Source organism: Corvus moneduloides, chromosome 10 (genome assembly GCF_009650955.1).
Source record: "Corvus moneduloides isolate bCorMon1 chromosome 10, bCorMon1.pri, whole genome shotgun sequence".
Lineage (NCBI taxonomy): Eukaryota > Metazoa > Chordata > Aves > Passeriformes > Corvidae > Corvus > Corvus moneduloides.
This window is the reverse complement of record NC_045485.1, coordinates 19663845-19679433: the sequence shown is the minus strand read 5'-3', so window position 1 is coordinate 19679433 and position 15589 is coordinate 19663845. Positions and strand designations below refer to the sequence as shown.

The 15589-nt window shown below is 43.9% G+C and overlaps 1 protein-coding gene across 9 annotated transcripts in view; it reads right to left on the bottom strand.

Moving 5' to 3' along the window:
• MCF2L2 (MCF.2 cell line derived transforming sequence-like 2) overlaps positions 1 to 15589 on the bottom strand; it is a 159956-nt gene that overhangs the window by 130077 nt on the left and 14290 nt on the right. For 7 of the 9 annotated variants that reach the window (XM_032120176.1, XM_032120167.1, XM_032120172.1 and 4 more), the window contains exon 1: positions 9195 to 9868. The exons of the other annotated variants lie outside the window; for them this stretch is intronic. In XM_032120176.1, the coding sequence (XP_031976067.1) occupies positions 9195 to 9336 (142 nt within the window). In that variant the 5' untranslated portion in view covers positions 9337 to 9868. Of the gene's footprint in view, positions 1 to 9194; positions 9869 to 15589 lie in introns of those variants that run through there. 9 annotated transcript variants of the gene reach the window in all.

Below are 15589 nucleotides of genomic sequence, written 5' to 3'. Positions count from 1 at the left end.
CCAGATTTATAGCAGCACCACCTCTTGCCTAGTGCCTCAATAGTAAAAACTTCTTGATAGTTTCTGATTTTTGCCAGAGAAAAGTTAATTCATCTTCTTCCCAAAATCTGTCCTTCACAACAATGCTGGATTGCTAGAACACAAATTCCTGCTCAGAGAATAGAACAAAAGAACATTTCCATAATGTCATGTTAAAAACCATCCTGAATAAATAACAAAACCCATATGTGGCAAACTGCAAAGCTAAAATACGCTTATTACAATGCCTGGACACTGAGCTAATCAAGAGATACGGCAGACTGTGCAGCAGACTTCATTCCTTTCTCCCAGAGCTTGCCAGCAGACAGCTTCATAGCTGAAACTGTATCTTAGAAGAATTATAGCCACTGACTCTGCCCTGAGCTATTCCATCCAGCAAAATCATTTCAGAGCCTATTCACATAATTTCTGAGCTCAGGACCTGAAGGAATGGTTGCTTGCTCACTGCTGAACAGAGGCCAGTTCGCTCAAAAATATTTCCCTGGTTACTGTCACTGGAGACAAACAGTGAGCCACAGCAGCCACCACTGCTGCCAGCCGCACTCTGAGTGTATCTCTGGGACAAATACTGCTCACAGCCGACCTCTCTGCCCAAGAGAGCTCCCAGCCACCCTCCTGCAGCCTTCTCCAAGCTGTCACCAGCAGTTCAGCTCAGATGCCCGTCAGAAAAAGCAACAGAAAGACACTGCAAAGAGCGATGGCTCCCCTTCAGCCCCTTCAGACACTCACAAGCACGTGCCCTCCCTGGTGAGGCAGCCTGGCTTCTCAGCAGTCCCGCTGTGGCAGTGAGTTCACCGAGGCAGAGGGGAGGGATGGAGAGAGGCAGCACTCCTTGGAAGCAATCCTGGATCCAACCAACAGTGCACCAAAGAGCTGACGCTCTCCTGGAGGAGTCTGCACAAATTGCTCAGTAACAGCTTCAAGGCAAACCACAGCAGAGACCTCTGACTCGCACCATGCCCAGGCTTTAACCCTGCCCAAGGTACAGCTGCCTCTTCCCACCGGGACAGTTCTCCACTCAGGCCCTTGGATACTTTGGAGGCATTCACAGCTTGGCACAAACAACAAAGGTACAGCCCAACAAGCAACAAAACATATTCACTTGCTCAGACTAAGGCATGGAAAGGGCTTTCATTAAAATAACTTTAAATAGTAGGGTATTCGGGGCCAAGGGAAACCAGCAGTGCTGCTGTGAATAGCTGTCTCGGAGTACTGTCCTGAAGGCACACCCACACACCAGAACATAGTGCTGTTATTTAAAGACAAAGGAGAAGACTGCACGATACCTATGAATTTGGTAGGAAACATGACCTAAGGTTTTGAACAGGGGAGTAATCACTTTACATATTTAGGTCAATGAATACTTCAGGACACAAGTTTTCAGTGCATGAAGGGAGTACACATGTGGCTTGATAAAGGTAACATCACACTATAGCAGTCTGAAGCAATTCTGAGAAGCAATACTTTAACACTAGGTTAACTCATAAAATTTACTGTCCCTGTACTGCCACAACCCCCAGCAGCTATGTAGCTTTAGATGCAAGTCACTCTTTACCCAGGGTACAGTAGCTGTGTGCTAGGATGTGTGATGCAGCGGTAATATCTTGTTCTGTATGTCCTGCCATCAGTCAGGCTCCAAAAAGACAAGTGTCATTCATTTTATAGATAGGGAAACTGGCACAGCAAGAGGAATCCACATCAACCTCAGTTTTGCCCAGCTGTAAATTGAGGAGCAGACCACAGTTGTTTGTACAGACAGGCTACTGGACAGTGGATCTGCCTTAAGGAAAATACACCCAGTGTTTCCATCCTTGTCCCATCAGCCAACCAACACAAACTGTGACAATGCTTACAGTATAGCATAAAAAAACTGACAGGATTTTCTATGTAGTTACAAAGAAATGCCAAATCTAAGCAGAGCATCACCATGCTTGGTCTAAGATACATACGAGAGCTTATGACACCTGCAGCATTACAGACGCACATTACTTTGTGGATAAAGGTAGATTAGAAGAGTGGCAAGATGCATGGATTTTGCATTGCACTTCCTTTCTCAGCCTCCGCTACACTGCCTGCCAAACAAGTGAATTCACCGGCTGTAGCGAGTGTGTCATGTTACTCTCTGCTGCCTGTACCAGTATAAATGTCCACGTGTAACCAATGCACAAAATCTGTCTCCCATTCCAGACACATTTTGCTCTCCTGGGAGCTTCCCCTCCAGCTCTGCCTGCGCAGAGCGAACAGCCCACAGCCCCGTTACCCACCGAGCCCACCTCGGCTGCGGGGGAGCCGAGACAGCAGCAGAGGTTGTGCACAGCTGGCTCCCCAGCCAGGTCTGGGGTAGCGCACTGCCCTCTCCCGGCCCCACCCGTCACCTTCCGGCCGGGATTGGCCTTCCTAGGAGCACAGTGGGACAAGTTCCAAAGCGTTCTGGGCAAGCGTCACGTTTGTGCCAGTGGCTGATAAATGTGCCAGATGATTACAGTCTAAAAAGCACTTTAACCCTGTGTGTAGGGATGCTGCAGAAGTAGCAGATCCAGCTGTGGAGTCAGAAGATTATATGCTAATCTGCAAGTGAATGTAAATTACTAACCTTATGTGGATTCCTGATATAAGGAGAGGAATGAACTCACCATAGAAGTGGCACCAAGAAATTCCTCTCAGGCCACTACATTCTCCTGAGGCAGCACTTTGAGTTTCATAAGCTAAATTTACACATCAGACATTTTTTCATTTGGGTAATTAGTACAGGTCATTTCAGTATGCATCTGCAAAATGTCTTTGCCAAGCTACAAAGGATTAGTTGTGCTTCTCTCAGCAGAACAGTATTTTGTACTATCCAAATACTGTCCCACCAGCATACAACCTATAGAATAGGGTAACAGTGATATTTCAGCTTTTGTTACTGGGAAGCAACTGCACTGCATATTTAAGTTTACTTTAAAAAAAGATAACATTCAGGACATGATCCTCTTTGGCCATAATATACCCCAGTTTCATTGAAACAACTTGCACCATGTCAGCATCTGTCTCCACATGTTCATGTGTTCATACCTGTGGGTGTGGGCCTCCAAAAGCATGACAAGGAATGGCTCATACCCACGTGTGTCTAACTCAGGTATCATCTTCCCAGATTCTTTCACTGCAGGCCCAGAGAGGACCACGAGGTTCATTGTGTTTGACTTGTTGAACACACAAGATGTTCATGGAAATTGGATTAAACCAGCATTTTAGAAAGCTCTTTAATCTTACGTTAAAGACTTCAGGCAACTGCAAATCCACTGTTTCTGCTAGAGCTGGCCTAACGCAAAGCAACAGGCTTGTGTTTCACAGCTCCCATTTTAACTCACAGCCCATTGATTTTTATTGTGGTTTTGACTTGAAAATTTAAGTTGCTCCCAATTTCATCCACTCTCTGACAGATGTCACTTCTTGAGTCTAGTGGTAAAGTCAAGGGAAAATGGAACAGAGTATTCCCTTCCCTTACCTCTTCCCATCTCACCTCAGCTTTTCCCAATGCTAGCAAATTATGACCTCACTAATTAACAGGATCCCAATGTAAAAATCAGGTCTTTCCTCCTGTAGACCTCCTCAGAGGGGCCCCCAGAAGCACACTGTCTCAAGGTAGCTGTGGAGAGAAACAACGGACTCTACACAATTCAATGTGAATCAAGCAGAAGCCATTTTATTGATGAACTACTGTCCCTAATATACAGTTTTTGCTTTCCCTATATGCAATCATGCATATTTATTATTGGTTAAGGCCTATTTTCACACACTACTTTATGCTTTATGATTGGCTCTTGTATGTGTGTCACATTGTCTGTTGTGTATGTCACAACTGTCCTTCAGTTTGCATTTTCTTATCCTTTTCTTCCTTTTTCTCAGGATTATGCTACACTGCTTGTTCCTCATTCACATTCTCCCCTGTGCTGCTTGTTCCTTTCTCACAGCCTCCCCATGGACTCTTCCCTTGTGTACCTGCTCAAGTCCTTCTGTCTTAAGTGTTCCGGTTTTCCTATTTTATGGCTGGTTCACGATATGTCCATTTTCTAGTAAAAACATGGTTTCCACAGGTAGTGACTCAGGAGTTCAGACAAGTAGCCTAAACTGAGCAATCCCCAATTTAATGACTCACAGGCACAGGTTCTGAATATGAATTAGGCATTGACTCTGTGCAAAACAAAGATGCTGGGATATTCCAGTTTAGAAAAAGGTGGAAAAAAATGCTTGCTCAATAATTCTTGTCTGTTGTAAAAGCCTGGAGGATTTTTTTCCCCTTGAAAAATGGAGTTAACTAATAGGATCAGAAATCTGTGCAACAAGACACTTGGCATAGTCCAAATATTCATATATAGCTGGGCTGCTCCAACCAAGCATTTATTTATCATTCTTTTATACTTGATCGTGAGTATTTTTAGCAGATAAATTGAAGGTGGTGAAGAAGGAAAGTCCATATCTTAGAAACCTCACCGAGCAGGCTAATCCACAGCAAGATTCAGGTAATAAAGCAGCAGCACAATTTGTATAAAAAATCAATACATTAGCACAGCAGAACTGGGCCTTTAAGTGAGGCTTGAAGCAGCAGAACTGTCTGAAATTGGAGAATAAGCTCTGTGGTCATAACTGGGGTGAGAGCTCTGCACAGGTGCTCTCCAACCTCCCAGCATACTCAGCACCATTTTCCCCTGACATCTTCTCCCCAGACAGTTTACACTACAATTTAGGTAATTAAAAAAAAGCGAACTGTGCTATTATATTGTGGTAATAAGTCCCACAAGTTAACAAAACATTTCCAATTATAGAAATCCGCCTATCCATGTTTAATGCTCTTCCATTTAATTGAGCTGTTTCTTGTTCTTGTATCATGGGAGAAATGGAAAAACATAGATACCCACAAGGCCTCTGCTATAACTTGCCATCTGAGAATTTGTTCTCTTGATCTTTGCAGTACTACATCTCTCTCAGAAATCTTTTAAATGAAAATCAAGCTGTGCCTTCCCTATTTCCCTCATAATTGTCTGGACTTTTCTGATTAGGTAAACAGGGTTTTAAGTATTTCTCAACCACAGCAGAGCACGCTGCATATGAATGGGAACAGGTGAAAAGAAACACAAGCATCTAAGATAATCATCTTTTCTCAGAAAAACCTCTGTGCAAACAGAATATTTTATTTCAGCTATGTTATATGCACTGAGAGCCAGCTGAAAAAAGTTATCCCCAGTCCCCTAGGTAGCATTTTATATTAAAGAGAAGAAATACTGAATTCAAATACGGCAAGAACAATTTTGAGCAATGCACAAGGAGGCACTGTGACTGAGTCTCAAGGGATTTACAAGTACCTTCCACTTATACCGCAGACTTTGGTCTTCGCATGAAATAGTCACTTTCTCCAGTAACCAGCACCTTTGTGGAAAGGTCAGTCACTTGGGAAAGGAAAGCATTTCTCATTTATTTTACTACTAAAGGTGGAGAAGCTCCAAAAAGTCCAAGAAATTTCAGCCCAAATTCATTTCAGATGGGATTTCTTTCCAGAGATACCACCGTAATTCCTTAACTGCTCCAGTACTTCAGTCCCTTTTCCTCCCTGAACAGATGGATCTGAAGAATTGGTTTTCAACTTCAGCAGTCAGAGAGACACAGCAGGACTAAGAACAAGCTCCCTTGATTGCCGGACAGACAAAACTGCAGCATTCCTCTGTCCTACAGAGGACAAAAGCAGAAACACTGCTAGCACAACAGACAGGTCCCCATCCTACTGGCAAGGAGGCTCTTGTCTGGTTTTGCAGTAACAGCAAAATCCTGAAAAGCCTCAGTAATAAACTGCATACTCCTTAGTGTCTGCATATTCACTACCCTGATTTAAGCAGCCACCAGCCTTGAGCACAGATGAAAAACACACATTTATTCCCTTAAAAATATATAATCTGCTTGCAGCCTCAAGCTCCACAGCATGCAGAGACATAGTCACAGCCAGCACAGGATCATTCATCCATGTAAAACCCCCGTAGGTGTGTGATCCCATCGGAGGACTTGAGCATCACAACAAGGCAGGCTAATTAGGAGCATCTGGGGACAAAGGGCCCAGTTTGGCAGGAGGTGTCCTCAAGCATTAAAGATGTTCACCAGCAGTGTGGTGACATAAATAGCCAGGTCAGTGCTGAAAGGACACATGAGCCACTGTCCAAGAATGATGTATTTCATGTCAAGAGGCTATGCTTTCCTTTCAGCTTCAGTATCTGTTTCATGAGGAACTGAGAGCACTCCAACAGGGATCAGCCCTGGACTGGAGTCCCTGGCACATCTCTGCCTGGCTTTCTGGGGGCTCCTTCCCTTTGGTTCTCATAGCCATGCTATAACCAGCACCTTGGAGCAGCAGCTCCCAGAGAGTCTCAAGGTCACATAGTGGTACTCAAAATAGCACCATTTGTACACCAGACCCCAGAGGGCCCTTCAGTACCTGCAGGCAGCTCATATAGCCTGTTGCAGGGAGCCAGGGCTGTGGAGCTCTGAGCAGGCATCATGTGGCCATAAAGAAACTGCCCTTCAGCTGGCCCCTCACAGCATCACTTTCTTTTTGTGAGCATTCACTATTTTCATCCCTTTACCTAAACAGGAACTTACAACCACACTTCTAACCACTCATCAGAACAAATCACGTTGATTCAAAGAAAGCCTTGAAACTTGCATGATCCAGGAACTGGAATAGCTTGGCACAACACTGCTTGCTGTGGGGTACTGCTGATAAAAGGCAGGTAAGCTGCAGGCCACTGCAACCATGTGGCCTCTATTTCTGCCATAGTTACCTGCATGCCTTCCATATCTTCTCATTATGATATTTAATACACAGAATTGCCACAGAATATTCACAGGGCTCCACAGACAGTCTGTATGTGTGTCTTGGGGATGGACAATGTGAAAATTGCTTCATATTTTGGAGTGCTTGAAGTACTGAGTAAACATCAGCCAATTAACCCTTAGCAACACTCCAGCTGCATCTTTAAATTGGAGAAAGGGTACTCCCCTAAGTGATAGTAAGTCAGAACACGCCACAAGGATCCTGCATTGCCACTATGTTCAGAGGAAGTCAGCCTGAGAAGAAGGCACAGATCCCTAGAGTTTGTCAATGAGTCTTTGCTTGTAGGACTAGCAAGATGGGGCAGACAGAATCCAAGTTCTCCGGGACAGATCATCTTTCTGCCTCTGTGTTTATGCAGCACAGACAACTAAGGGAAACTGGTCTAGTCATCAAAGTAGTAATATGAAGTAGTCATAACCACATCATCAGGATCCACTTTTGATGGAGACAAGTAATTTCCACTCCCACTTTACAGATAAGAAAACACAGGCCAAAAAACCCCCCCACGATGAACACAAGGTCAGAGTCAGTTCAGAACAGGAGAAAAGAACCCAGGCAGAGTTGTTATGAACTCCTGTGCCACCTTTCCAGCTCCTCAGCCCCCTTCTAATATTGTCACCACACATAGAGCTGCCCCAGTGTGTTCTCACAGCTCACACAGCTCTAACACCTGCAGCTGAAGGCACCTCATCCTCAGCAATAACTGAATTTCTGCCCCTCTGGCAGCTTCACTGGCAGAATTTAATACTAAAGTGGCGAAGATGTTTTCTGCCTCACAAAATGACAACAGGCTCAGGCTGATCTGACATGCTATCTGTTCTCTACCAAAAAATGATTTTCCAAGGGATTTCCGCCCATAATACTACACCAGGTAGTCTCTCAGCATCAGAGGCAGAGAAGATGTTTCCCTGGGAACAGTAACCATGGCAAAGCCCTTACCAGTCTCTTCCCCTCTCTACTACAGGAAGAAAAAGAACAGCAGACGCCTGAGCTCTCCCTCCAACAGGTCCACAGGCCCACGAAGCCATAAGCAACCTGATCAAATATTCAGGAAGGAACTTCAATGAATTCTGCTGTCTTTTACTGGATACCAGACATTTCTGCCCTGCTGCACTGAACTCGGAATGCCTCAGTACAAAGAGTGCAACTGGAAACATCAGTGTTACTGAAAGGTCAGCCAAATACAACAATGCATAGGTAGGCACTGAGCCCAAAGATCAGCATGGATGGATCACTCACAGAAGCAGCGGTACAATGGACTGGCTTTGCAGTTTTCAAACCCTGACATTGTGCATTAGAGCCCTATTAAAGAAAGCATCTGCAAGCCCCAGTTTGTAAGCAGCGGCTGCAGCCGATACCCTGCTTCTGGTCCACCTCTTTTTCTGCAGAATATTCTCGATTTACCAGATCGAATGCAGCTCTCTTTGCTGAAGAGCTAATTAAATCATAATCAACAATTCAACTTCTAAGTACAATCATATTGCATGCTTTTGGAAATCTTTTCATCATGTACTAGTGAACATGTTACAAATTTCTGGATTTGAGGTTTACTAAGTATTTATTCGAGTTAATAGGGTAACTGAAAGGGGACTGTTTTAAAAATCTTCCTCTCAATGACAAGAGAGAAAGTGTTCTATGATTCAGCAATCTTGATATGCAACTAGACGGTCAACAGCCTAGACTTCAGCTACATCACTCTACTTCAGAGTTAACATGCAGTTAGCACAAATTGCCAGGACACCAGTACCTCATACTAGCAACCCCCTGAGAATAGAATACTGCCCTGTACCTGGGCTGACTCACACAGAGCACAAAAAACTCCATTGTGCAACTTTCTGAATACAGTGAAACCAGAATCTTTACAGAGAGGAAGATATTGACCTTCTACATAGTAATTTAGGAGCACAGAGTGACAGGCTCAGCTGGGTCATGACACCCACTGCTCCAATTCTTAACATTCATTTAAAATAAGTATTTTCCATGCACAGCAAATACCTATTCCTGACATATACAGAAAACTCAGTGTCTAACACCCGAATGAAATATTTATTCAGAATGAGTCTAACATTCATTTTAAGCTCCTTTAGGTCAAATCACTGCAAATATCTCAGAAATATACAGCCAAGTCAAACGCTGCAGTCACACCTGAGTTAATACCCAAATCCAGCCAGTTGCCTCTACTTATCACTGACTCCTCAGAGAAAGCATTAAGAATACAATCTCTTTTTGCAAATTGCCTGGGAATGCAATGCAATTACCACTACTATGCTATTTAATTTAAAGATGCTGCACATACCTTTCTTTGCCATGCGCTCCAGTCTAAGGCATCCTCCTATAAAATCATGATAAGATTTCATTTCTCCTTCTGTTATCCGGACAGCAGTGAAAGGCAGATTCCTGGGAACCTGTTGTCCACATTTCTGACACCGAGAAGCCATTGCCACAGATCAGGAGACTCTTGTCAGGAATCTGCTCTCTGTTTGCTGGAATCCAGCCTGATTCTTCAGCCGTCAGTCCAGCCTGGTGACTTTATCCCACTTAGTTCACTCAAGGTCACCCTCGCCAGCAGGATGTTCACCATTGCAATTGGCTAAGACTTTTATAGGCTTACTGACTGTGTTTGTTTCTCCCTCCTTGCTTTCAATATCAGTTTACTTTAATCTCTCATTCAGAATGAAAGCTGTGAACCTCAGCACAGCCCATGCCCTGAATGGCTTCCTTATCATTAATTTAAAGCTGTCTTATAAGCAACAATGAAGAGAGAGGATCCCAGAAGCACATTGCAAGATCACAGAATGGCTCTTAATGAGCATGCCAGCTATGTTCACAAAGAATTTTTCTTTGAGAAAGGGTTTTTCTTCATGATTTTTGGTCCCTTTCAGGCTTATGATTTTATGATTCTTCATCTCTGAGAATGGATTTACTTCTGCATTTCAGCTTGGATGGTGCAAGGAGACTGCTCTGCAGAGCTGCTCAACCAATTACTCACACGTCTGGCAGTGGCACTGGGAGGCTGCAACTGTACAGAAAAGCCCTCTGCTGCTGTGCACAGTCCCTGCTCATAAGATCTGATAATCGAAATGAACAGAGTAGCAAATGGAGGACAAGGGAAATATTGCTGGCAGACATGCTCTGCTAGCTGTGCAATCCCCCAACTAATTTTTTTTAAACAAAGAAGTTGGACCCATTAGTTAGACACCAAAATCAGATATTTGAAACACACATTTAGAAATCCCCCTTTGAAGGGGCTGGATATTTAAGCTGACTTTTTTTCCCTTTTAACAATTACCATAACACAAATCACTGGTTAGAGAGCCTTATGAAGAAACTAGTTCTTGGGGAACTGAGCTCAGAGAGCACTCAATCCTGATACAGTGAATTAAAAAGGAGCTTTCCCTAGGATCGGCAGGGGACTGCACAGGAGATGCACAACAGGCACAAGGCCAGCACTGGTGACAGTGCAAAGAATACAGTGAGAACCCAATGAATCAGGGGTGAGCTGCCACCCAGAGCTCAACTGCAGTGACCTGAGGACAGAACGAGTTTCCTGCAAGGATCTTACACACAGACTGAGAACCTTTGCCTTCCTCTGCCTCAGTCACTAACACCTGTTGGCACTTTACATAGTGCCAGAACATCCAGCGCTGTTCAGCTCGTGGCCTGCTCAGATCACAGCTGATCCCTAGGCATGGAGTGGGAAAGCATAAGGCTAATTAATCCAAATCAGAGAGTGACCTAGAGGGGACAAAGAAGTTCAGGAGAAAAAAGCCTCCTATGGTGCCATGACTAAAATGGTGAGTAACTGGCTGGACTGCATTGAATGCCTGTAAGCTGAAATATACAGAAGTCACCTCCTCCACCTCTACTTCTTTCCCATTCCACAAACTTGCAGCTTCTCCCCTGCCAGGTCTGCTACCTCAGCCACACAGGGAGAGCTGCTTAAGTTTCCTAATCCAGCACACACAAACTGGCCATGTAGTCAAACAGCTACCAGACTTGAGAACTGAGTCTCCGATCATCTTCTTTTGATGAAATGAAGCTATAAGGGACATTTCTACTCTTAAAGGTAAAAGATTTTACTACCCTCACCTCCAAATTTGCTATGTGGCATGAAGTTGCTCACTCTCCTGCTGTTTACCTTTGCCAAAACCCTGCCTGCAAAGTGAGACCATTGATGTACTGAGCTGTTGAATAACTTGATTCATTACCATCTGTAAAATATTTATTAGAGCTTCCATAGAGAAATCCCTAGGGGACAGCAATATTTTACAGATAAGGACAGCAGTGGCACAGAAGGAAGAAATACTTTGTAGAAAACGGTCATGATGAGATAAGAAAACTAGAAACACAACCATGCAGTTTTATCTTTAAACATTTCCTCCCTCTTTTCGTTCATTACAGGGGCTCAAGGTGTCCTTCCCTACATGGGCAAACATGATATACCTTGGCAAATAAACTTTTCTGACAATATATTAATGTCTGACGTACACAGAATAACTGCACTTCAACCTTGCACACAGAGATAAACAGTGAGGGAGAAGCCAGCATTTGTGGCAATACATTTCTGTCTGCCACCCTCCCTCATGAACGCTGTTCCCCACCGGTATCCACATGGCTTAGTAACAGGAGGATCTGTGACATGCTGTATTCCAAGGGGGAGATTTGATGCTGGACGTGGATGCAAGAAGAAATCTGCCCTAGGTGTGAGCTTTGGAAACACAGGTAGCCACACAGCACACAAAAGGGAAATGATCTAAAACAATTTCCCAGTCCTTCCCTAGGAAAGCCTGATCCATCAGAATGCTACATACAAAACTCTGCTGCCTGGGGTACCACTGCCATCACCCAGCTCCAAACACAGAAATAAGCTGACACATTTAGCAACAAGGCACATGAGGGTTACCTCAGGGACTGAGTGCTGTGATGCAAGGGCTGGGATGGATGGACAGAAGGATCTGTTTACTCTCCTGTAAGTTTCACTGCATTTCCATTCGCAAGCTGGGCTAGCTTCTCCTGACACGCATGGAAAACCTCTGACATGGGAGCACTGAGACCTGCCCTGTTTCCTACCACACAAATGACCTCTTCTGTACTGCTCTGGCTGTATCTGCACAGGAGCTGCAGTGAGGGCTGCCTTGCAGGAATTCTTTTATGTAACATGTTGCCAAACACACACTCAGTGTGGATGATGGAGAATTCACAATTTTCCTCCATTAACTAAAAGGTACCAGTCTGACTGAAAGCAAGTTACTGCTCTTTGCATGCAGAAGGTTGTAGGGAAGGGAACAGGTACAGAAAATGATAGGCACGCTTCCCTGGCTCTTCTCTGTAATAACACAGAATGGAAGGGCATTACTTTCCTGCTGCTCCAAACAACCATAACAAAATGTTCGGAAAATCTAAGGAAGAGGACATTTTCTGCTCATGAATTGCCAGCATTGCCTAGCAACATAATCTGTCAATGGTCTGTCAATGAATAAGCAAGTAAATAAATGTAAGAAAGTGTCATCAGAAATTTAAAATAAATAAATAAACCCACGACAAAAATAAAAAAACTAAGAAACCCCACCCCACAACCCATGAACCAGATACTCTTAGATGCCATTACCCAAAACAGCCTGCAGAATTGCACTAGTTCCTGGTTTCATTAGAAATACCAGCTCACATTGGAATTGATGCTTGCTGGAAAGTGCTTGCTGCCATGACTGTGTGGCCAGAGGATGGCAACAAATTTAAAGTCAGCTCAGTTAAATAAGTTTAAGCCCCATATTTCTCCTCATGAAACAAGATGCTTCTGCATCAAAAAGCAGTGCTATGATGGTTGGTATCACTGTTAAGCATGAAACATGCAACAAACATGTTGGATCTCAATGCTGAGCCCAAGGGAGGTAATTTCGTGTGAAGAATCAAGATTTGAGTTTGGGAACAGCATTTATCTGTCAGAGGAAGGAGGAAGAGAAGTCTTTTTCTGCTGCATGTGTAAATGAGGCAGCTAGAAAACACTGTAAAACACTTGCTGTTTGCAACTTAACCACACAGTCATTAAAGCAGTTGAGGGGAAACAGGCATCACTTTTCCATCAGAGCCTTGTAAGAACCATTAAGAAAGTTTAGTGTAGAAGAGACTGAAAAAATTACCTCTCTCATCTACCAACATTTTAAAAACAACATAAAAACCCAACAGCAAAAGATAACTTATTTATTCACGAAGACCAGCAGCTCCCCCACCTACGTATTTAGTATTCCACAAATGTAAGAAATAGGTAATCTAAATCCAATGCCACTATAAAGACTGACACATACAGGAGCTAAGAAAATAATCTATATTTCTTTCCTGAAACCCCAGCTTCACATTTTCCTATTTCATGATGTTTTATCTGATGTGTGAACTAATCTTTGACAGCTATGCTGAAACACATTTTCATTTTGCATATACCTCCATAACCTTTGTTCTGCCTTCCCATCACCCAGATCATGAATCTGATAAGCCACGAGGCACTTCAGCAATTTGAAGCTTTATTTTCAGAGCACTCTTGGTGCTGTTACAAGTAACATCCATTCCAGTGTTCAGCTAGGAAATAGAAACTGGTCTTTTTTATTAACTTCCATTTATTTTCTTCCAACTAATAAAAAGCAGATCAGGATTTCCTCTCCCTCCTTTTTTAATAAAGGGCTACATCCCAGGCATTGTTTTAAACCCCAAGGAGTTAAAGGAACAAGCAGAGGAAAACACATCTCTGTTCTTGAAATTCCTTGTAGAGTGCAGCACTGTTTCAATTGCAACATGTAGTTCCTACACTAGAAGGCACTAATTCTAGTGCCATATGGCTTCAGAATCTCATTACACTGATCTGCTTAAAGTGATTTCTTAACGGATGAGCAAAACATTTTTGGTCACCTTCAGCATAGGGAAACAACAATTCTGTCACTGCTGACGCACATAAACTCCCACACAAACTGCCGAAAGCAGGAGTGAGTAGAGTGAAGATCAAAGGACAACCTTAGCCAAAGAACTTTTGTTGTCATCTCAAAGCTGTGTAGACAGCACAGTTATTCAAGGACCATTACCATCATTAAAAAAAAACAAGGCAAAAAAAGAGAAAAAAATCCAAAGCAAATAAACAAAAATGCAGACAAAAAGAAACCCCCAAGCCAATGACATCACTGCTGGATTAGATAATATTCTCAGGAGATGAGCAGAAGCTTCACGGGCCAAGCACTGGGCACGAATTGCTGCTGCACCTGCAGGGTTTATTTTACCTGGCTCTCTTGACCTCTGCAACTAAGAGCAGATCACCAAGAACAGAAGGCATTTCTGTCCTGCTAGGCCTCTGCTTGGCAAGATAAATAAACAGATCCCAGAGTTACCAATGTGTAGCTGGCACAGGGGTAAAGAGTAGCTGGATCCAGGGTTTAGGCTTGGATGCAAAGTTATTCCAGTCTTGAGTATGAAAATGCTTACGGACCTAAGTGAGACCAAGAGCCTTTCTGAGCAATCCTACCCAAAACATAAATGGCCCTTGGCTTAAAGTCAGGGCAATAAACTGAAAGACAAGTAAATGCAAAAGAAACACATAAGAGAGACACTGGGTAACCCAGAGAAGATCGTGATCTATAAAACCAGGCATATCAGATCCCCAGTCTCCAACACTCCTAAGCTGTATCACCAGTGCAGCACCAGTGCACAGGCACAGTCTGTGTCGTGGCCCTCCAGCAGCACCGTGAGAGCTGGAAAGGACAGACTCTGGACATTAAGAAGGGAACATGTTTTCCTCCTCTCTACTCTGCCACTGACACACTGAGTCACCTCCTGATCCTAGCTATCATCCACAGCACTGCACTGGATTCACTGCGCTGTTCCTCTTTCTTTCCCCCTTCACCTTTTTCTCCCTGCAAGGAACCTCTGGAGCACTTCCAGTGCAGAACAGCTGCTGGATCCATTCAGCCAAGACCACCAGGACAGCTTCTTTCCCTGAGGAGCAGCTGTGCACATTCCCTGATGGAAGCAGCATTTATTTTTTTGCTTGCAATTCATAACTTGAAGCACATAAAGGAGAACCAGAAAGACACAGGGATAAAAATAGCATCTGTGAGCATCACAAGGGCTGTTGATACTCCAGGCTTTTGGACACATGCCAAATGTTAGCTGAACAGGAAGAAAGAGCTTCTCACATTACAAAGTACAGTAAAGGCATTTCCAATGTTTTCTTGCCATCTCTCAAGCACTCAACATCAGTTACCACAAAGGGTAGGAGGTTGGGCTGTAGGGACTATTGATTTTTCCCTGTTCGCATGTCTGTGCACTCAGTTACTGTGCAGTCCACAAGGAAAAGGCAGGTCTTGTAGAGATTTTCCTAGACACTGTTTTGCCTGACTGGGCTCTCAGCTGGCAGATACACATCAAATACACTCCTTTAACATCCCCAGGGCAGGGCTTCTGTTCATCTAGGGAACTGAGGATAAAATCAGTCAAAGAGGAGTTACTCTCCCTGCTTTGGCAATTGTGAAGTACACCTCCATTTTTTTCCCCAGGCCAGGACTGCTGTCAGAAATCAGAGGTCTGTCCTGAAGGACCTGCCCACACAGGCGTTTCTCTGTGCTGAGCACCAGCAAATGAGAGGCTGGAACACTCTCCTCTGTGTGCATCCACAAGTGCAACCACACAGGGCAGCTGGATGCTTGCACCCCGGTA